The sequence below is a fragment of the Mesoplodon densirostris genome, chromosome 20, assembly GCF_025265405.1.
Source record: "Mesoplodon densirostris isolate mMesDen1 chromosome 20, mMesDen1 primary haplotype, whole genome shotgun sequence".
Taxonomy (NCBI): domain Eukaryota; kingdom Metazoa; phylum Chordata; class Mammalia; order Artiodactyla; family Ziphiidae; genus Mesoplodon; species Mesoplodon densirostris.
The window spans coordinates 30,137,439-30,161,845 of record NC_082680.1 but is presented as its reverse complement, the minus strand read 5'-3'; the positions used below and the strand labels follow the sequence as shown (position 1 = coordinate 30,161,845).

Sequence of the window (24,407 nt, the reverse complement as noted above, 5' to 3'; positions counted from 1 at the left end):
CAATCCTCATTTTGCCACTAAATTTTACTTTAGCTCCTATGCTAGAGTTGCCCAAAGCGAGCTATTTTATTCTTTTGCAAATCCCAAGGTAACTTCACAAAGCAAACATCACACATTAAACTGACCTTTGGAGTACCGCAGTCACACTCTTCCCCAGGGTCCACCAATTTATTACCACAGAAAGGAGCGCTGTAAGCTTCGTCAGGCTTTGGAATATTAAGAAGGCAGTTTCCACCTTTATTTAAAGTTAACTTCTCAAAGTCTTCTGCGCTGCAAGTGCTGAAGTTTCTGGAACCTCTGTAATAAACATGAAGAAAAGGATCTTAAGTCATAGCAATTACTCACTTTGAAAATTTTAAGTCATGTCTTCAACTGTCAAGAAGTGAACATTTAAAATGTCAGAGGAAGTTCCCTGGCTGTCCAGTGGTTAATACTCCGCGCTTTCCCTACCAAGGGTCCAGGTTTAGTCTCTGGTCAGGGAACAAAGATCCTGCAAACTGCAAGACATGGCGAAAAAAATAAAAAACAAAATGGCAGGGGCTTCCCTGGTGGCGCAGTGGTTGAGAGTCCGCCTGCTGATGCAGGGGACACGGGTTCGTGCCCCGGTCCGGGAAGATCCCACATGCCGCGGAGCGGCTAGGCCCGTGAGCCATGGCCGCTGAGCCTGTGCGTCCGGAGCCTGTGCTCCGCAACGGGAGAGGCCACAACAGTGAGAGGCCTGCGTACCGCAAAAAAAAATAAAAAATAAAATAAAATAAAATGGCAAAAAATAAAATGGCAGAAGATACAGAAAATATTCACAGAATCATAAATCTCAGCATCAGAAGAGACCTCAAAAATTATCTAGTCCTCTCTAGAATTAAGTTTTATTTGTCTTCCATAGTAAAGGTTCTTCACATATGTGAAGCGAGCTCTGTTTCCCCAACCTCTTTTCACTCTGCTGAAATGATATTCCTGCGCTCCCCTCACTAACACTTACTAGGAGCTATGTGACAATAATGTGAATCCAGCAATGATGCATGCACTATAGCTACCGAGAAGCAGCATGCACAGGACAGAATTTCAGCTACAGTTTGAGGTTTAAATGCCTCTGATGGTAATTTCTAAGAACTGTAGTTAATACTCTGAAGGCTAGATGGGCTTCTAGAAACGGTCCAACTTGAACTGTCTATGTGATATTTATACGAACACAATTTTGATGTGTTTCTATGTGTTGCTGGGTTGTTTTTAGTTATTGTTTTAATCAGTAACAATACTTTTTTTAGATAGTCCCACTGGCTATGTTCACTTTTGAAGACTAGTGGGAGACACACTCATCTATCTATAAAACAAGAACCTTTGAGAAATCCAAGTCACATTAAAATTTTATTGGGGGCATTTGGTGCCCTGAAATAATCTCTTTTTCATCAGTTTGAGCAATGGTACCAAAAGTAACAGTGGGAATGAGAACCGTGTTACGTTACAGTGATTGAGAAAGCATTCCTATTGATTCCGTGTCTTCTGTACATCCAAGGAATCTAAGAAACAGATCCTTTCTGGGAGACTTTGTCCCCTGGGTAAACTCTTCTTTGCTAACCGGCCCAGAGTCTCCCAGGAAGTAGACAGTTCTGGCTCCTGGCTCTTCGGACTGGAAAGCAGTCACACAGAAAGTAAAGACCTAGCACAAGATTTCCGACAATGACAAAAACACTCGTTTTCCACATTCTTCTTTTTCTTGCTACTCTCCGCTTAGGAATATTGTAAGGAGGAGTCCTTTTGTACAACACTGTTCCTTCAACAAATATTTGTGGAACATCTGTCATGTACAAGGCACTCTTCTTCATGCAAGGGAGAAAACAGTAAACAAGGCAGACAAAAATCCCCACCCCTGTGAAGGCAACATTCTACTGAGTGAAACAGACTATAAACATAATGAAGAAATAAATTCAATAGTACATTAGAAGACAAGTCACGTTGGGGAAAAAGATGAGGAGGGGAAGAGGACGACCTCTGCAGGGGGAGGAGCGACTACAGCTTTTCAAAGAGCTGTCAGGACAGGCACTTCAAATACTGAGACAACTGAATCAAAACTGGATTTCTAGGGGAAGAACATTACCGGGAGAAGAAACAGTAAATGCAAAAGCCCGAAGGGAGAAGGCTGCCTGTTCAAGGAACAGATAAGGAAGCCAGCACAGCTGGAGTTGAGTGAGACAGTGAGGGATACAGGCAGCAAGGTGGGAAGAGGCCATTGCAAGAATCTGACTTTTTACGGTGAGTGAAATAAGGAGGGGGGAATGACACAATGGAAAGCATGAAGCAGGAATGATGTGATCTGATTTATGTTTTAATAAGATCACCACGTTTGCTATGTTAAGCAGGAAGACGTCCACTCGACAGATGATGATGGACCAACGTGGCAGTGGTGAAAGCAGTAAGAAGGGTTTGGATTATTTATATGGTTTAAAGAAATAGGCAATGGGCTTCCCTGGTGGCGCAGTGGTTGAGAGTCTGCCTGCCGATGCAGGGGACACGGGTTCGTGTGCCGGTCCGGGAAGATCCCACATGCCGCGGAGTGGCTGGGCCCGTGAGCCATGGCCACTGAGCCTGGGCGTCCGGAGCCTGTGCTCCGCAACGGGAGAGGCCACAACAGTGACAGGCCCGCGTACAGCAAAGAAAAAAAAAAAAAAAGAAATAGGCATTAAGGCAAAGAATGGGAGAAAAGAGAAGTCAAGGGTGACTGAGATTTTTGTCCTGAGCTACTAGGAGGAAGGCGCTATCATTAACTATCACGGGAAGATGAGGGCAGAGCAGGTTTTAGGAAGGACAGCAAGAGCTTGAGTCTAAGGACCTCAGGTAGAAATGTCAAACTAGAGCATGTGATAATTATCTGATAAACAAGGAGACTTCAATTTAAACAATCGTTTTTTAAATTCCTATTATTGTTCTTTATATGGCTAGTACATTGCCTACCACACAGTACATATTCAATAATGTTTTCTGTAAGAATATATTAATCAGCTAATAGTCACAGGAGTTGTACAGACATTATGTGTATATTTCCTACACTTGAGCTCCTAATTGTAATCTACAAAGTTCACCACTTCTGAATAGATTATTTTTGAAATAAGCTTGTTATACAGTCCTTGGAACACATTTTCTCATAGAAACAATGTTTTCTATGTGTGATCCTAAAGCAATCTACAAAAAAAAAAAATCTGTTTCGCCCACAATGAAGTTGACTATAGTACTGAAAAGGATAACAAAATCATAACCACTTCTTATGCTGTTTAGTAGGTGGAGATAATAACAAACATCCCCACGTTGGCCTTCACTAACACTGTGGATAATAAAATGCAGATATTCTCTCCCTGGTCATCCTTGGATGTCACCTACAGTAATAAGAAGGATGATCTTTCTCCTGATACTTGGCTTGAATCATAGCAACTAAAGTACCCCTACTCTCTGTCACTTCTGGGTACTAAGATATGAATCTAAAGCATCTCCAAATCTCTTTTGTCACATCTAGGTGAGTTTTATAAAACTGATTCAAAAGGAGATAGATGGGACTAACAGTGATGGAAATGGTCTACCAGGATATGACCAAAAAAAACCAACTATCATTTAAAACATTCTCTCTATGACTAATCTGGAAATAACCAAAACACATTTCCACCACTATCATCCTTATCCCCACAGCCTAGGAATAGGAAGTCCTAAGAAAGAACTCTAAGTGATGGCACTTAATTAGATTTTTTTTCTAAAAAAAGAGCACTCTTTTAAAAGCCTCCGATTATGGAGGCTTTCTGATGTAGGTGGCATTGAGGGACAGAATTAAGAAAGCCATTTCTCTAGAAAGGTACCTCCCAGGAAGAGCACCCCTCACACGTCCAGGAATCCAAGAGCAGTGTGTGAGGGGAATACTACCAGGTCCCTCAACTATCTTAAATAATGATAAAAATTATATTACAAAGTTAGATTATCCACTTTTTAAACAGACCTGGATCCAACTGATTATCTGTAAAAACTCTAGCATCTATATCACTTGCATCTAAAAAAAAAGCCTAACTTATAACAGTCAACTAATGTTCATGAAATAGCATATGAAGTAGAAGGTGAGAAACCCGTCCTCAAAAAGAAGATTTAATATGCCAAAGATAACATAATCCTACTTCTCAAATTATTTCTTACCAAAAATTGTTCAAATACAATGTCCAATACTTTATCAAAACATAACATGAAGACACAAGATACTGTGAGAACGGGCCTCCCTGGTGGCGCAAGTGGTTGAGAGTCCGCCTGCCGATGCAGGGGATACGGGTTCATGCCCCGGTCTGGGAGGATCCCATATGCCGCGGAGCGGCTGGGCCCGTGAGCCATGGCCGCTGAGCCTGCGCGTCCGGAGCCTGTGCTCCGCAACGGGGGAGGCCACAACAGTGAGAGGCCCGCATACCGCAAAAAAAAAAAAAAAAGATACTGTGAGAACAACTATAAAAAAATTAAAAGACACTATAAGGAAAAAAAAAACAGATATAGTCCCATAAAGTCTCCAGATACTAGAATTATCAAACAATAACCCAAAAAGAGAAAATCTGTGCTTGCTATGGTCAGAGAGAAAAATGAGAAGCTTGAAAATTTTAGCAGGGAACTAAAATCCACAGTTGTAATACAGCAGATTTGATGTGTTTTTCTAAAACACATTCTTTACACATTTAAAATACCCTGAAATTGAGATTCATCTTAAAATTTGTATTAACTTGATAGGCACCATTTTTTCATTCTAAGTGGTATGTTAATAATGGTATCTTATAATCAGTGTCACCTACATTTGCATAAATACAGTGTATTAGTGATCATATTAAACGTAAGTAGATTAAATGATTCAATTAAGAGACAAATATTGCCAGGCTGGATTAAAAAAATAAAACCTAAATATAGGTTGTTTAGAAGCATATATCTAAAACACAAGAATAAAGAAAAGTTCAAAGTAAAGGAACAGAAAACATATACTGTCAACATTACCAAAAACAAAAAACAAAAAACAAAAAACAAATCTGGGACAGCTAAATTAATATCAGACAAAACTGACCACTCAAGCTAATGCAATAAAAAAGGAAATGAAAGACATACAAATTGGGAAGAAAGAAACAAAACTGTCCTTGTTTGCAGATCTCTGCCTGCTGCTGGACTGCTGCAGCTTGTGCCCAGACCCACGCTGAGTGCCCACACCAGCCCTTCTTGTCCCAGCACTGCTCCCCCCACCCCGGGGAGAGGGTGCTGGTGCTGGGAAAGGGGACACCACACACTTAAAGGGAACAGAGTGGGCTCAGACCCAACCTTCAGCGCTTGTGCTCCAGCAACTGGGGACCAAACCCCACACCCGATGGGGCAGTGTTGGCCACTGAGCAGAGAGGAAGTCCCGTCACAAACCCAGCTCCAGCTCCAGCCCCTCCATCTCCAGTCCCAACCCCTGCTAAGGTGATAGCTTCCAGCACACACTGAGGAAAGACATGACTTGTGTTCATGTCAAATCCAGCTCTCCCATGAAAATACAAATAATGCAATTTTAAAAATGGGCCATACACCACATTAACAAATTGAAGAATAAAAACCATATGATCATCTCTATAGATGCAGAAAAAGCTTTTGACAAAATTCAATATCTGTTTAGGACAAAAACTTTTCAGAAAGTAGGCAGAGAGGGAACATACCTCAACATAATAAAGGCCATATAGGACAAATCCACAGATAACATCATTCTCAATGGTGAAAAGCTGAAAGCATTTCCTCTAAGATCAGGAATAAGACAAGTATGCCCACTCTCGCAACTTTTATTCAACATAGCTTTGGAAGTCCTAGCCACAGCAGTCAGAGAAGAAAAAGAAATAAAAGGAATTCAAATTGAAAGAGAAGAAGTAAAAGTGTCACTCTTTGAAGATGACATGATGCTATACACAGAAAATCCTAAAGACCCTACCGGAAAACTACTAGAGCTCATTAATGAATTTGGTAAAGTTGCAGGATACAAAATTAATGCACAGAAATCTATTGCATTTTATACACTAACAACAAAATATCAGAAAGTAAAATTAAGGAAACAATCCCATTTACCATCACATCAAAGAATAAAATACCTAGGAATAAATCAACTTAAGGAGGCAAAAGACCTGTACTCCAAAAACTATAAGACACTGATGAAAGAAATTGAACATGACACAAACAGATAGAAAGACATACCATGTTCTTGGATTAGAAGAATCAATATTGTTAAAATGACCATATTATTCAAGGCAATCTACAGATTCAATGCAATCCCTATCAAATTACCAATGGCATATTTCACAGAACTAGGACAAAAAATTTTAAAACTTGTATGGTAACACAAAGACCCTGAATAGCCAAAACAATCTTGAGAAAGAAGAATGGAGCTGAAGGAATCACACTTCCTAACTTCAGACTATATTACAAAGCTACAGTCATCAAAACAGTATGGTACTGACACAAAAACAGAACTATAGATCAATGGAATAGGATAGAAAGCCACAGAAATAAGCCCACGCACTTATGGTCAATTAATCTATGACAAAGGAGGCAAGAATATACAATGGAGAAAAGACAGCCTCTTCAATTAGTGGTGCAGAGAAAACTGGACAGCTACATGTAAAAGAATGAAATTAGAACATTCTCTAACACCATATACAGAAATAAAGTCATAATGGATTAAAGACCTAAATATAAGACCAGATACTATAAAACTCTTAGAGGAAAACACAGGCAGAACACTTGTTGACATAAATTGCAGCAATATTTTTTGGATCCCTCTCCAAAAAATGAGTAACAAAAATAAACAAATGGGACCTAATTAAACTTAAAGGTTTTTGCACAGCAAAGGAAACCATAAACAAAACGAAAAGACAACCTACGGACTGGGAGAAAATATCTGCAAATGATGCAACCAACAAGGGATTAATTTCCAAAATATACAAACAGCTCATACTGCTTAACATCAAAAAACAAACATCTCAATCAAAAAAAAGGGCAGAAGATTTAAATAGACATTTCTCCAAAGAAGACATACAGATGACCAACAGGCACATGAAAAGATGCTTAATATCGCTATTATTAGAGAAATGCAAATCAAAACTCAATGAGTTATCACCTCACACCAGTCAGAATGGTAATCACTAAAAAGTCTACAAATAATAAACACGGGAGAGGGTGTGGAGAAAAAGGAACCCTCCTATACTGTTGGTGGGATGCAAATTGATGCAGCCACTATGGAAAACAGTGTGAAGTTTCCTTAAAAAACTAAAAATATAGCTACCATATGATCCTGCAATCCCATTCCTGGGCATACACCTGGGGAAAACTCTAATTCAAAAAGATACACATTACTCCAATCCAAACAATTCATTGTTTATTTTTAGCATTAAACAAATGTTCAATAAATAGTTTTTAAAAAGAAAAAGGAAAAAGAATAAAAAGAAAGAATTCAGTTACTCACGATGCTCCTGAATTCATGATGCAGCTCTTTGCTCCACAATAACAATCTCTCCCATCATCATGATTCATTCCAAGGTTATGACCCAACTCATGAGCAACAATGGACGCAAATGTCTCCACCGTGATTTGCCCAAACTGCCCAAACACAGGAAGGTATTCATTAGGTTTCTGAACAAAAAGGATATGCTTTTTGTTTCTCAGATTACTTTTTCACAAAAGGAAATTCATCACTACATTATTGATAGCCTACGTGATAAAGCAAGCATCCAACATCAGTGTGTAGACATTGCAGTCTAGTAGGAAACTGGTGTGACTTAACATACTGATGATAGAGATAGACTCTTTAAGCAACAGATCAATTCCTTTAGCACCAACAGATTATTCATGGTGGTTGATGGGAAAACAAGTTCATGGTTCTGACTTAACTTTCTCAAATGGAAGCTCTGTTTCCTCATCCATAAAAAGTGAGGCGCTAATAAACACACAACAAATATTAGAAAACTTAATCCAGTCTCCAGGGAAAGAACACATCTGCCACTTCTACCATGTCCCTCATAATAGCCAAAGTATCGCTGTAAGGACTAGGAGAGGAAGTATAGAGTCACTGAAGGCTGGACATTTCCTAATGCAGATTCCAAAGATGATCATCAAGAACAAAACGTACCACGTTAATCCCACCCGCGTGGCTCCTTGAACACACTGTTCCCACAAACGCCATTCCCGCGGTCCCACCAAAACCTTTCTTCCTAAATGAAGAGAACAGGTAAAAGTTATAAAATGTACTTGGGGAGGAAAAGGTACACATTGCTCCTATTTCTTTGGGTAATCTTAAACTGATTGGTAGACCCTATGAAGACTGGGAGAAAAATGGCAAAGGTAAATAACATTTTAAAAATCACAATTCAATTAAAGACATCTCTTTTTTTATTATCAGAGTGGAGATTAATATTACAAATTCATTTTTCAGACAAATGAAGATACATTTTTTTTTTTTTTTTTTGCGGTATGCGGGCCTCTCACTGTTGTGGCCTCCCCCGTCGCGGAGCACAGGCTCCGGACGCGCAGGCTCAGCGGCCATGGCTCACGGGCCCAGCCGCTCCGCGGCATATGGGATCCTCCCAGACCGGGGCACGAACCCGTATCCCCTGCATCGGCAGACGGACTCTCAACCACTTGCGCCACCAGGGAGGCCCGAAGATACATTTTTGATATCAAACCAAGTTGTTTTGTACCTTCTAGATGAAAAACCTTCCTGAAATGCAGTATATCTATTTATTCAAAAACTCTATTGAGATCAGGTAACAAAATGACATATTCACACAGGAGGCTGCAGGCAGGGAGCACAGGGAACAGAAGAGTCACGATGGTCTCCGTGTGGCTGCTCAATCATCGCGGACACACCTGTATCTTAGGACCTGGTCCCTCCGCCTGGAACTCTCCTCCCCAATATACAGCCCTAACTCACTCCCTCACCTGCTTCAGGTCTTTACACAAAGGTCATCTTCTCATTGAGGCCTTCCCTCGCCACGTTACCTAAAATTTCAACCTCACTCCCCCCAATACTTCTATCTCTACCCTCCCTGCTTTATTTTTCCCCCTTACTACTTATCATTATTTAGCATATTATATACACTTATTTATCTCACTTATGAGGTAAATCTCCTCCACCATAATGTGAACTCCATGAGAGCAAGAATTTTTGTCTGTTTTGTTCACTGCTATACCCCAGAGCCTAGGAATACATCTAATAAATATCTTTTAAATGAATGAATAAACCCTTCTCTCGGGCATCTGAACAGCCAGGACAAGAGGCCTAGAGATATTGACATAGGGGGATTGCCAAGAAAACATTTTAGCCAGATCACCCTGTAGTGAACCCCACAGTCCCCAAGCCCCACTTATGCCCTCAATGCTTCCAAAAGGAATTTTAGTACCCCATTCCTAACCACAAACAACCAGGGATTATCAGATATCTGGGAAACACCTCTAACATGGCAGGGAGACCAAACAGAGGAGACAGCTTGGTAGGTGTGGTTGGGCAAAGCACAGGGAGTGTGCCTGGTGCCTGTGCCTTTTGTGAATGAGAAGGCATGCTCACTGCCAGGGTATGAGGACAGTTCCAGGTACAATTTTACTAAAATTTAATTAAAATGTCAGGATCAAGCTTTTGTGGTTATGGGGCCATAAAAATCCATTTAGGCATTCTCAATGCCTTGTTTTAAATTAACTGGTATGACTAAATAAATAAGTAAATAAATAAATAAATAAATAAAATCAAGGGAAACTCCTCCTCAGAAAAAAATTTGAGTTTTAGGTACCATAAACATTAAGGGAGGCAAAAATTATTACATAAAACATTTTTGAGCAAAAAGTCAGCCCACCAACCAGAAGATTTTTAAGAAGAAAGAATTTTTTTAGTATTTTTAAGTGAGGGTTTTGTATTAACTTTTGGAATATATTTGTATTAAGTGATTACATAAGCTTAAGTTTTATTATGGTTCCATGAAAATACTATGTAGAAAGAAGAAAATTTTTAAAAATATATCAGAAATATCTCAAAGAGAGTTTAAAAAAATTATTATATCCATGAAATAAGAATTTGACCAGTTCTCTTCTCTTCTCCGCCATCCTATGTATGGTTAAATTTGCTTCTCGCCATGTCTTCTCACAAGACTTTCAGGATCAAGTGATTCCTGGCCAAGAAACAAAAGCAGGGAATTGTCCCATTCCCCAGTGGATTCAAATGAAAACTGGTAATAAAATCAGGTACAACTCCAAGAGAAGACATTGGAGAAGAGCCAAGCTAGGTCTGTAAGGTGCCTCACAAATGAGGTGGCACACATTTTTGCTGGGTCAGGGACACTTGATTTCTTACCATATCACTCTGAGAACATCACTACTACCCAAACAGCTGGATGGGTTTTCTTAGGAAAGTGATTTTCTCTTTGTGTCAGTGTTTCTGCACTAATGCTTTGGCTCAGTAGTCAATATGTGGAACCTTTTGTTGGGATAAAAAAAAAAAGAATTTGACCATATAAAAATTTTAAGGGGGACAAAAAAGAGCTAAATATTAAACATTAAAAATAAGATAGCTGAAATGAAAAACTCAATAAAAACCTTAGAAGGTAAATTTAAAGAAATATCCAGAAAGCAGAACAAAAAGACAAAGAGAAGGAGACAAAAGATAGTAAAATTAGAGGACAAGCACAGGAAACTCAATACCTGAGTAAAAGGAATCCCAGAAGGAATGAAGAATAAAAATAAAGAGGATGAAATCATCTACAGAATAATTTGAGAAAAATTCCTAGAACTGCAGTTTCAAGATTGAAATTACCCACTAAGAACACAACATAATGAGTGATAAAAGACCTACACCAAAGCACAGATAGCATCAGGAAAATTTAGAAGCCTGGGAACCAAGAGAAGATCCTACAAGTTTCCAAAGAAGAAAAAAAAAAAAAAAAAAGGCCACATACAAAAGATCAGCAATCAAAATGAATCAAAGCTTTTCAGTAGTAATTCTGGAAGTCAAAAGACAATGGCAATGCCTTCAAAATTCTGAAGGAAAAAATTTCGTGACTAGAATTTTATACTCAGCAAAATAACCTGAAATTTACAAAACAAACTAGAAAGCACACCTCTGAAAAGCCGAGTTACTTAAGCCCTAAGATAATCAGAGTTCAAATTGAGATAATTTTTTTATTAATTGAAGTACAGTTGATTTACAATGTTTTATTACTTTCTAGTGTATAGGAGATAATTTTTAAATTCTGTTTCGAGACCGTGAAACACATTTTCGAACATGCAAGAGGTCAAAATTTTTTCTTTCAATATATCCTTACACAAGAAGAAACTAGAAAACATGTCATACCAAAATGAGGAAGTAAACCCAAGAAAGAGGAAGAAGGACATGGGATAAAGGTTAAAGAGGCCCCAACACAAAAGAGAGGTCTTATTATCATACTTTCCCTTGGCCTATAGTAGCAAAAGTTTTCCTCATTTAAATGAATACTCAAAAACCTTAACAGAATATGATTTTAATAAAAGAAAAAAAGCAAAAATTGTTATTCTGACCATGCCATTAATAGTACCTTTAAAAAAAAATCACTTACAGAACTAGCTGTGCACTGTCATGTCTCCGACGTGTTATAAGAAACTTTTCCCGCCACTGTACGAAGTTCCCCAACACATCACCCGCACCTCCGATTATGTTGATCAGATTTCCATTTGTCCAAATCTCCAGCCCAACTAGCACAATACGAATATTTAACATGATGTACATCTGTAAAGAAAACAAATAAAAATATATAAAATTTATTTAAAAATATGAGAATAATTCCTGGTTATATATCTGAAAAAAGCAAAAACACTAATTCGAAAAGATATGTTCACCCCAATGTTCACAGCAGCATTATTTACAATAGCCAGGATATGGAAGCAATCTAAGTGTCCATCAACAGATGAATGGGTAAGACGGTGAGGTATATATATACACATACATACAATGGAATATTATTCAACCATAAAAAGAATGAAATTTTTGCCATTTGCAGCAGCATGCATGGACTTGGACAGTATTATTCTAAGTGAAATAAGTCAGAAAGAGAAAGACAAGTACAGTACGGTATCACTTATATGTGGAATCTAAAAACATACAACAAACTAGTGAATATAACAAAAAAGAAACAGACTCACAGATATAGAGAACAAACTGGTTGTTACTAGTGGGGAGAAGGAAGGGAGGGGGCAATACAGGGATAGGGGATTAAGAGGTACAAACTATTATATATAAAATAAGTTACAAGGATATATTGTACAACACAAGGAATAGTAGCCAATATTTTATAATAACTATAAATGGAGTATAACCTTTAAAAATTGTGAATCAGCATACTGTACACCTGTAACATATATAATATTGTACATCAACTATGCTTCAATAAAAAATAATACAATAAAATAAAGAATATGAGAGTATCTTTTAAGTAACACAACTACTTAAATTAAAAACAGGACTCCTCCCCTCCAAAAAAAATTCCCTTCCATATAATGAGACTCTAACTTCTCAGGGGTCTCAGTTTCCTCATCCATAAAACAAAAGTAAAGATTCAAAATCCTTTTCATCTTCCATTCCAAAATCTGACAAACTCCGGATATTTAAAGTTTTGGGTATTTTGATTCCAAAACTTTCCCTAAGCTAATGCAAGCCTATTTATAGTCCATATTTAGCTCACTTAATGTAAATATTCATATATTTCACTACAGAAATATCAATGAGGTTGTTTACAAGGTGCTACCCCAGGACCCTGTTGGAGGTGTAATGTAATACATAGTGAACTATATGTTATAAATGTATGCGAAGTGAACTATATTACCTATCTAAACTCTTATCTAAAATTCTAATGACATGCACCCCAAAGGTTTCAGATAAAGGATTATGGAACTCATATCTATTTCACAGAGATACTGTGAGGAATAAATGAGTTAATAAATGTAAGGCAATTGACTCAGTTTCTAGAATGCTATAAATATCCAATAGAATGCTATCATTATCATCATCATCATTATTATGCTTGGTATTCGTATTAGGGGAACAACTTAGAGATGAAATTATCTTATAAGAACATGTAGCTATTTCTCCAATATCTCCCACTGGATGAATAAACTCCAAAATCTCAAACCAAATCCCTCCTTCCCTCTCTCTCTCACATAGACACACACACACACACACACACACACACACACACACACACACACACACACACACAGTGTCATAGTTTCAGAGGAGGCAGCCTTATTTAAAATAAGATCCTCTCAGTAAAAATTCAAAGATCTTTTTATAAATACCAAAGTACCTTAGCCTATCTGTTATGAAATAAAAGTCATATTTTATGGCAAGATGAGAAAAATTTAAACAAATACATGTTTCTCTGCCCTTTGGTCTCCTCTCTCCCCACACTGTGCATTGTGTATCTGCATTAGGCATCGACCAAACCTCCCCCGTTGGCAGAAATACCTGCTCAACCATAAAGAGCTGCATTCTCCTAGCATCAGTAAGACAACTCCTTAAAAGATAACATTCCTTCTTGACCTGTTAGGGGCCACGGTGATAATTAAGTCTGGATTGTGTAAACTGTCAATAATACCTCATTGAATGTACAGCTCTCTGTCTCAAAAAACTTATATAACTGTATCTTGACTTCTAACAAGGGGAACAGTTCTCAGAGCTTTCTGAGATGCTCTTCCTGGGTTATAATCCTCAAATCTGGTTTAATAAAATTTTCCATTTCTTTCTTAGATCAGCTGATGAATTTTTCATTGACACTACTCTAAAGATAAAGTAGATGCTAATTCGAAATCTCTTGTTTGTCTCAGAGTCTCTCTCTACAATTATACTTCACTTTTAAACATAAAAAAGTTACAAAACAAATTAGAGAGCAGACCCCTGAAAGACTGAGTTACTTACTTAGGCTCTAGAATAATCAGAGCTCAAAATGAGACAATTTTAAAATTCCATTCGGAGACTGTGAGAGGACAGGACAGAATAATCCCAGCTGATAGAAAATACAACTCACGCTATCCAAGTAGTTTGCTAAAAGAATCATCTCTTCTCGCACCGCAGTCTGGTTTCTTCCCATCATGTCATACTGAAAAGCAAAGAAGGGAAATCATTATCACCAAAGCAATTTAAGAATAAAATTTCTATAATCTCTTACAATGAAGATAAGAATCCAAATATTTCCTCTGAACCAAAAACTGAAGCACTTAGACATTCTCCTGCATTTCAAACTAATAAGTCTAAAGGATACATTTTAGTGATAAATAGGAATAAAAGAAAAGCAGGTACGTGGGTGAAATGAATAATAATGAAAAAGCACTGAAATCTTAATTTTCTCCAAAGCAGTATAACTTTAAAATGAGTTTTGTACTTAACAGTCTTTAATTCATTTTAATGCAAAAATATTTTCAAGCATTTCACAAAGGTAGAGTTTAAAACAATCAAAATGCATAGATAAAGGAATGAAAGACAATCGGAAAGACTTCCTGATCCTTTCACTTCTTAGACTAATGACATTACCAATAACCAATTTCTAAACTCTGGGCTAAATTAATTTATCAGAGATTAACCAACGTTCACTAGTGAAAACATTATATGTAGATAGAAATATAGAGATATATAAAAGTTTAGCCATGTTAAGCCAAACAGTTGATTATGACTGATTCACTTCTTTGAGATCTAGCTAAATCTAAATGTCTATTTTAATATTATTTTAATATAAGCAATTTAATAACTAATTAAAAGAACATTTTAAAAAGAATATGTGGTTTTGCTCTATGATAAGGGCATTAATACCAGAATATATCAGATTTTATTAATTAGACATTTTATCATGATTCTCCTAAACAAGAAAAAAAATTTTTTAATACATTTGACAAGGTTTGATTAAAATGGAACCATTTTTATTTTGAACCATTTTCTACCTATGTGGAGAGAGTAATAAAGAAAAACTTTTCAAATCTCTATTTTTGTCACTTGTCCACAACATTCTACAGGAACATTTTACACATTATCTGGGACAAAGTTCATGCTTGTTCATACTCCTTTATGCTTCCTCCTTCTACACTTGAGGATAATGAACCTATAATGAACAAATCTGAATATATTTCTATCTCTTAAAAATATGGCTTGTTTTTTTTCCAGTCTACATACAATAAAGGACTTTTTTCAAAAAAACCATAAAAATCCTCAAAACTGTCTCTGCAGGTTACAAGAAAGGGCTTGTCAATTGTGTTAAGTTTCTGCAAACAGCTTATTCACACAAACAACAAAGTTGGAAGTACAAGTCAGACAAAACATTTCAAATAATCTATAGGTTAAATTATATAGCAGCTGTATCTAAAATTGATAATGCTGTAAATGCTGAAATAGATACATAACTTTTTTTAGTTGAGTAAAGCACAATTCTTAAGTATGAATAAGGAAAATGCCCTGGTGTCATCTTGTACAATGAAATAAATAGTAAATGCTAAGCTGACCTATTCTCTGCTCCCTTCTAAAGCATGCTAGAACCTGGAAGTTTTCTAACTCTTAAATAGAATAGATAGATAGATAGATATCTCTTAGAGATATCTTTCTCTTTGATAGATAGTTTTCTATCTCTTAAATAGGTTAGCTGAAATTCTAGAAAGAAAAGCAATTTTATTAGGCAACAAAGCAATATCTGATTAACTGGGTTTATCACCACAGTCCTTTAAATGTCTCTGAAAAAGTCTCAAGAGCTTAACTGAGAGGCAGAACAGTTTCACTTAAGAAATTTAGCATATGCAAATCACCCAAAAGAACAGGGGGAAGAAAATCACCAGTAAAAAATAAAGGTAGAGGTAATCTTATTTGCTGCATTTAGTTCTGGAGGTATTAGGAATATCACGTATGAATATCAAGAAAAAAAGTCATTTTAGTTTTAAAATTACATTTAACAAAAATCAATACAAATACGTTATATTTAATATTTCCTTCATGGGATGCTCACTTCTCATCTGCTTTTCATGAAAAAGAAGAAAAACTGTCACCAATCATACCCTTTCCTTGTCTACGACAATGAACAGCTCCACATAGCGGGTCTGTGGCAGGACAGCTCTTCTTCTCTGTCAAACACACAAACATCATAAAGGCAAAAAGAAAAAAAAAGGTATAAGGCTACACGTTTTTCATACATAATGATCTTACCCTAACCTCTAGTCACTTATTTCATGTCTGTTAAGAACTTCATAAAATGATTTTAACACACCCTAGATCAATAAAGCCAAAAAAACACGTTTTTTTAAAAAAGTGATATCTGCCATCTGTACTGATCTGAGAAAAATTCTACCTAGTTAAAGATAATATGAGTTATTCAAGTTTCCAAAGCAGAATAACTGATCTTCTAATATCTAAACTACACACACACACAGACACAGACACACACACACAGACACACACACACACAGACACACACACACACGTTAATAGGAAACTCCATCATCACTTTGTTGGGAGTAGAAGAAAGAATATCTGCCAATAACCCAGAGCAGAAGGAAGGACAAGGTTGTCATTTTATTTTGTTATTGTTGCCCTTTATTTATTTGTTTTCCTTCCAGTTTCATTGAGATACAATCGACACTGACATACAAGGTTGCCACTTTAAAAAAAAATTAGTTTTGTGATTTTACAGAAATTTAGATAAAGTATAGAATGAGGGAAAAGTTAATGTTTTCCAATGATTAAAAAGAACAGTACAAAAGTCAAAAGAAGGATTGGCAGGAGAGGCAATGAAAATAATGCCATAAACTAGTATGAGTTAATTAAAATACACCAGAAGGAAGAGGCACAAGCCTCTTCTAACACAGCGACATCATCTCATTATGTAGAAAGCTGCCTTCTCTGCAACTGAGGTTCCTCTGGTCCTAGAAACAGTTCAGGTTAAGAGACTCCTGTCAAGAGTAAGCCAAGGAATCCTAAAGAAGTCTCAAAACAGGGATACCACGAGTGTCCCTGGAAAAAATCTGAGATCATTAAAGTCCTAAAACTCAATCTCTCTCTTTCCCTCTCTCTCTCTTTCTCACTTTAGAGCTCCAGAATTACCACTCCAGTCTGTGTAAAGCATATCCACATCAAAAAGCCCACGGCTGGGGCTTCCCTGGTGGCGCAGTGGTTGAGAGTCCGCCTGTCGATGCAGGGGACACGGGTTCGTGCCCCGGTCCGGGAAGATCCCACATGCCGCGGAGCAACTAAGCCCGTGTGCCACAACTACCGAGCCTGCGCTCTAGAGCTCACGAGCCACAACTACTGAGCCTGCGCTCTAGAGCCCTCGAGCCACAGCTACTGAAGCCCACGCACCTACAGCCCGTGCTCTGCAACAAGAGAAACCACCGCAATGAGAAGCCCACGCACCGCAACGAAGAGTAGCCCCCACTCGCCGCAACTAGAGAAAGCCCGCGCACAGCAATGAAGACCCAATGCAGCCAAAAGTAAATAAATAAATTAATATTTTTTAAAAAGCCCACTGCTCTCTCAAAGTCACTGTAAAGGGCTATTAGGTAGCGATGACAAAACGAAATACAGTTCCTGTTTAAGACTTAAGCCCTAGTTTCCAAAACACAGAAGCCTGATTGTACTCATCTTGCTGGCAGGAACTGCGTATTGCTCGTCTTTTTATCCCCTTAGTACCATCACAATGTCTGGCACACAGTTGGCAAAAACACAGTAACAACAGGTATTGGTTTAAGGCACAAACACATCATTTTTTTTAAACTTGAGTCTCAGCCATGAAGAAATACATTATGTCCTTACTCGAAGTAGCTGAGTGACGCTAGGAGGCTCTTCCTCTTCATCCTTTGGGGTTTCTTCCTCTGTATCCTTGTTGGAAACCCCACATTTCACAGGCTCTTTGTGGACATCATCCATTCGATAAAAGATGTGCTCAAAATGAGAGCTGTTTTGCAGGGGTTCAATCCCATAACTCACATTCTCTATATGTAGCAAGCCTCTACGTGTGGTATTACACATACACAATTTTTTAGAATGAAAAAAAAATACACAGGAAAAGGAATTAAGAAACCTGAATAAAAGTCTTACTTCTTAACATATGTAAGAAGGGCTAGAATGGCATAGAGAAAAACAGAGAGGCTTTAGAGGCAGGCAGACCTAAACTTAAAGCACAAGATGACTACTCACTAGCACGACTGCCTGAAAGTTACCTAACCTCTCTGAGGGTTTGCTGTATAAGGAAAGGCAATTCAGAACAGTGGCTAAAAGTGTGAAGTCTGGAGCCAGAGGACCAGAGTCTGAATCCCAAATGTTTCCTACTAGCCTTAGTTTACATTCTCCATAGAGCTGTTCTGAAAACTAAATTATTTAATACACGCAAAATACTTAGAACGTTGCCTGGCACACAGTAACTGTTCTACAAGTATCATTACTTAAATGGAGATAGTAGTCATAGCCATCTTATATAGTTGGTTTGAGAATTTAAAGTAATAGTTCTTAGTTCAATCAATCATGCAAACAATCAACCAGGCCAGGGTCATACTGCCTGGCCCTTAATAAATTTAATTTTAATATTATTATCACTTCACTTGATACATGATATGATTTCTCTGAACCTCAGCTTGCTCACCTAAATATGGAAATAATCAGCCCTTTTTCACAGTCATTATGCACCTTAGATGAAAGAATATAGGTGAAAATTTTATAAACCTAAAGGGTGACAGAAATTTAAAGTATGTCTTATTTTAAATGGCAAACTTTGTTTAGTGGACTCAAAAAAATGAATTTTTTTCTTTAGTTATTAAAATTCATCAACTACAAGATTGTCCTAAATAAACATGCTGAAAATGACATCTGAAACACAGCTATAAAGACCTTCAGCAACATCAAAGTAAAATCTAAATTTAAGTCCCCTAAAATGACTTGATCTGGAGACAGAGATAGGTAAAGGGGAAAGAAATAAGGGAATGAAAAAAAACCAAAAAATTGATAAAGAAAATTCCTTACCTGAGTCCAAAACAGTTGCTAAGAGCAATCGATGAATTATAAACGCCCTCCACGTATCCCCGATAATGACAATGATTCTAAATGATAAAACCTGTATTAGCTTCAAATACTGTTACATTGCTGAAAATCATCATAGAAACTGCAGAACTAACAAAATTACTTAAGGTCCATAAACTAAAAAATTTTATTATTGGCATCCATAATTATCACATGGCATTCTCTGTACTATCTTCAGACTGTCTACTATCACCCTACAGCTACACAAATGTTTAGGCAGAATTCCAGAGGACACTAAGTACAAACAACTCCTATAACCTTTAAACCTAGAAGCAGAACAAGGAAGCATAACGTCATGTTTAACATTTTTAATCACAGGCAAGAAGATGCCACAGCAGCCAACTGAAATCCAATACAGAAGAGGACCTTGTGACAGTCTAGTGACACCAAGGGGGAAAAAATTCAGTACATGGCAAAAACAGTGACTTTGATCTGATGATTTTCTTTTCTTCATATAAGCATACTGATTATACTATTATTATTATTATTAGTTATACATTTAACCATCTTTAAAAATTAAAGAGACTTTGTCCTTAATCTTGAGCAAGAAATAGACCAGTGGAAATGCAAGCATATCACTTACTAATATCAGATTTTTTTAGTACACAATGAGATTTTTTCATCTTTAAAACAATTGTAAAGCACTAAAAAAAAAAAGCCAAGGGGAGTGGGAGGAGGAGGAGAAGGACCAGCCCTGCCAGACCTTATGACATATCATCGGGCCTTAATAATTAAAACAGTAGGGTCCTGGTGGTGCGTTAACTGAGAGACCAACTAGTGGAGCAGAATACAAAGTCTCAAAATAGACTGAAATACATGTGGAACCTTATATGATAAAAGTGGCGTCTCAAATCACTGAGGCAAAGATGCACTTTTTAATAAGTGGAGCTCAGCCAACTGGTTAGACATTCAAAAAAGGATAAAAGTAGATCCATACCTCACCCCATACATAAGAATAAGCTCCAAATGGATCAAGAAGCCAAACATTTAAAAAAATGAACCCATGCAAGAACTAAAAGAAAACATGGGTGAATTCCTCTTTAAGCGGGTGTAGAGAAAGACTTTCTATCACTCAAAATCTAGAGTCAACAGAAGAAAAGACTCATAATTTTCACTGTATTAAAAAAATTTTTTTTTAACTTCTACATTAAAAGAAACACCAAAAAAAAACCAGTCAAAAGACAACTCAGAGACTGGTGAGAAGTATCTGTAACTTTTATCATAGATAAAACATAATACAAAGAACTCTGAAACATTAAAGGGGAAAGATTAAACCTAATAGAAGATGGAGCAAAAGAGTTGAACAGACAATTCACAAAAGAAGATATAAAAATGTCCTCATATAAATGAAAAGATTTTCAATTTCACTAAAGATACAGTAAGAACCCATGAGTCTATGCTGATATAAACAAGTAAGAAGGAAAAACTCTTCCTTACAGTAGAAACCACCAGTGAATACAGAAGCACTGATGAAATTAAGAAATCACCATTTTGACAACCATCATAACAACTGATTCAGGCAAATACTAAATACTAAAACTAGTGGGTAAAAATTTGAGAAGCATTGGGATAGTTACTAAGCTTCAAAGTATCTAACCAAAAAAGGCAAAACACAGTAACTTTACAGAGAAGAAACCTAGCAGACAACTCCTTAATCATCAATATTAACACTGTCAGTGATAAACTAATTGCAGCACATGCTCGTGATATGATCCAGAGAACGGCTCAATGTCCCTTCAGGGTGGATTCCTGCCAAAAGTGCATAACCTGGGCTTCCCTGGTGGTGCAGTGGTTGGGAGTCCGCCTGCCGATGCAGGGGACACGGGTTCATGCCCCGGTCTGGGAAGATCCCACATGCTGCGGAGCAGCTGGTTCCGTGAGCCATGGCCGCTGAGCCTGCGCGTCCGGAGTCTGTGCTCCGCAACGGGAGAGGCCACAACAGCGAGAGGCCCGCGTACCGCAATAAAAAAAAAAGTGCATAACCTGAATCCAATCATGAGTAAACAACACACAAACCCAAATTGCAGGACATTCTACAAAAAGTCGGCCTGTACTTCTCAAAAATGCCAATGTTGTGAAATACAAGGGAAGGCTACAGACTTCCGGATTAAAGCAAACGGGAGACCGCTGAGCACAACACGTGAACTTGGGTTTCCTTTCACTATACAGTACATTATTAGGATAATGGACCAAAACAAATATCAATAAGGTATGTAACTGAATAACAGTATTGCTTCAATGTTAACTTCCTAATTTTGAGAACTATACTATGGTGACATAAAAGAAATTCTTGTTTTTAGGAAATTTATGCTGAAGTATTTAAGGGTAAAGGGACACCAGGTGTACAACATACTCTTCAGGAAAAAAAAAAGAGAGAAGGGATAAAGTACATGTGATAAATGCTAACATGTGGAGAATCTAGGTAAAGGGTATGCACGAATGTTTTCTATTATTCCTGCAACTTTTCCTGTAAGTCTAAAACTGTGAACATTTTTTAAAAAATTAAACAATTATGCACTAAACAACACAGGTGAAATTTCCACATTTTACAACTTTTTCCAGTGTGAGGCGATTTACAGCCACTGTTTTCTTTCGAGTGCTTTGTCGTTAGTCTAGCTTTGACATTGTCTTCTTCGCACTAGAGGAAAGGAAACACCTCTTCTATTACAGATGAGGCAGCACGTGGGCGACAGTAATACAGTAACTCGCGGCGCTCAACCATGAAAAGCTTCTCCTTCCACTACAATAGAAGCTCTCCTTTGACATGACTGAAATCCAGCACTTGACCACTCCGTCTACCAACTTGATGGTATTTCTTTAATAACTGGGGTTTTTTTGTTTGTTTGTTTTTTGTTTTTGTTTTGTTTTTTTGTGGTATGTGGGCCTCTCATTGTTGTGGTCTCTCCCGTTGTGAAGCACAGGCTCCGGACGCGCAGGCTCAGCAGCCATGGCTCACGGGTCCAGCCGCTCCGCGGCATGTGGGATCTTCCCAGACCGGGGCACGAACCCGTGTCCCCTGCATCGGCAGGCGGACTCTCAACCACTGCGCCACCAGGGAAGCCCAATAACTGGGTTTTATTAAACCTTTCCAAAGCCTTCAATTTAGTTTTTTAAAAAAACAACAAATCCTATTTCGCAAGTTTACAAAACATCCAATTGAATTGCATGATTAGAGTAAAGGTATAAATGGCATAAACCGTTTGGAAACACAAAAACTGTAAGCAAGAAACTCAACTACTGGGAGTAGAAGTACTCAGAAGTATCTGAGAAGAGCCTACCAGCCACAAGGGCCAGCGAGCCTGGGGCAGTCAACAAATTTTTCAGAGGAAAGAAGGAGCATTAATTAACCGAGGGAGTTAGTTGAGAGACTTTCTAATGCATTTGCAAGGTACCCCAAAGTTCAAAGACTAAATCTAATCTGGAGTTTTATTTCACCCAGCAACTCTTTATCAAGTGGTTATTAAAACTGTGTTTCTCTGTGAAAAATGGCCTTGTGAAAGATGCTGATGATGAAAGCCACATAAGAGCTTTACAAATTAATTTAAATAACAGAATCACAAGGGAAAGCATTTACATTTTCTCAGTGTAATGTAACTGCATTTTATGAACAAAAGTATATTCCATGATGATATCTGACAATGTTGCCACACACACAAAAATCCCAGTACCAAAGTTTTAATTACTATCTCAAATCTATAGTCACACTTTTATCTATTTGAACAATATTCAATAACCAATAAGTGAAAGGCTCCATCTGTCTTAGTTTATATTTTTCAAACACCCAGGAAAACATAATTAAATTGTAATACTTTACGATAACAGTTGAATAAATTTCTATAAAACCGAAATCTATTTTTAGCAGTTTTAAGCATATAAACTTTCAATAATAGTAAAAAAAATAATATTTATTGAGTTCACTGTTGTTGGACTGACTGTTCTAAGTAGTATCTTACAAGTATTAACTCATTTAAGCTTCCCAATAACTCCATGAAGTTATAATTATTATTCCCATTTTAAGGTGAGGATTCTAAGGCACAAACAGGTTAAAGAAACTTGACCAGCAAACAAATAATAGAGCCAGGAATCAAGTCCAAGCAGTGTGTGTTACCAAAATCCAGGCCAAGAAACCGCTCCAAGAGAAAAAATGCCTTTTTAAAATCACTGCTTGTGTTGAGTGGCATAAATTATGTGGTCTTTGGTCTCATGCTATAGTAATCTTTGGATGGATGATTGGATGGATGGATGGACGGCAGAATGGATTATCTGTGTTCTGGTTTATGCTATCACATACATTTAAACTCCTCTACTATTTTGCTATTAAACAATGGACAAACAATCAAACAAAACAAAACAAAATAAAACAATGGACAAACAGAACACTGAGATAAAGGAGTCAGAAAACGGGCCAGCAAAGGATGGATCTAAGTCAGCATTGCCTTTTTTTTTAAGTACTAATAATTAATCTAAAATAAAGGCTTTCATAATTCAAAAAGAGTCATGTACCACAATGTTCATTGCAGCTCTATTTACAATAGCCAGGACATGGAAGCAACCTAAATGTCCATTGACAGATGAATGGATAAAGATGATGTAGCACATATATACAATGGAATATTACTCGGCCAGAAAAAGAAACGAAATTGAGTTATTTGTAGTGAGGTGGATGGACCTAGAGTCTGTCATACAGAGTGAAGTAAGTCAGAAACAGAAAAACAAATACTGTATGCTAACACATATATATGGAGCCTAAAAAAAATGGTTCTGATGAACCTAGGGGCAGGACAGGAATAAAGATGCAGACGTAGAGAATGGACTTGAGGACACAGGGAGGGGGAAAGGTAAGCTGGGACGAAGTGAGAGAGTGGCGTTGACATATATACACTACCAAATGTAAAATAGCTAGCTAGTGGGAAGCAGCCGCATAGCACAGGGAGATCAGCTCGGTGCTCTGTGACCACCTAGAGGGGTGGGATAGGGAGGGTGGGAGGGAGACGCAAGAGGGAGGGGATATGGGGACATATGTATATGTATAGCTGATTCACTTTGTTATACAGCAGAAACTAACACAACATTGTAAAGCAATTATACTACAATAAAGATGTTAAAAATAAATAAAATAAAATAAAGGTTTTGCCTTCTATTTATTTGAAGAGAGCTGCAAAAGTGCAAAACTAACATAAACAGTTCCACCTAACAAAACATAACAAAGCTCAGGGGAAAAATAATACATGTTTAATGGTAACAAAGATTTCTCATGAAAACTATAGCAAAAAATAATAATATATAATACCTAACTGCCAAAAGGGACTTTAAGACACTCTTCCCAACTAAAATTAGA

The 24,407-nt window shown here is 37.4% G+C and overlaps 1 protein-coding gene across 1 annotated transcript in view; it reads right to left on the bottom strand.

The window, feature by feature from the left end:
• The window catches only part of ADAM9 (ADAM metallopeptidase domain 9), a 105,247-nt gene that overhangs the window by 53,095 nt on the left and 27,745 nt on the right, over positions 1–24,407 (bottom strand). Inside the window, exons 5-12 of the mRNA XM_060086204.1 lie at positions 19,013–19,089; positions 17,810–18,005; positions 16,060–16,125; positions 14,055–14,126; positions 11,592–11,761; positions 8,144–8,225; positions 7,481–7,614; positions 126–297 (exon numbers count right to left, since the gene is read on the bottom strand). Coding sequence (XP_059942187.1) covers positions 126–297; positions 7,481–7,614; positions 8,144–8,225; positions 11,592–11,761; positions 14,055–14,126; positions 16,060–16,125; positions 17,810–18,005; positions 19,013–19,089 — 969 coding nt within the window. The remainder of the gene's footprint in view (positions 1–125; positions 298–7,480; positions 7,615–8,143; positions 8,226–11,591; positions 11,762–14,054; positions 14,127–16,059; positions 16,126–17,809; positions 18,006–19,012; positions 19,090–24,407) is intronic.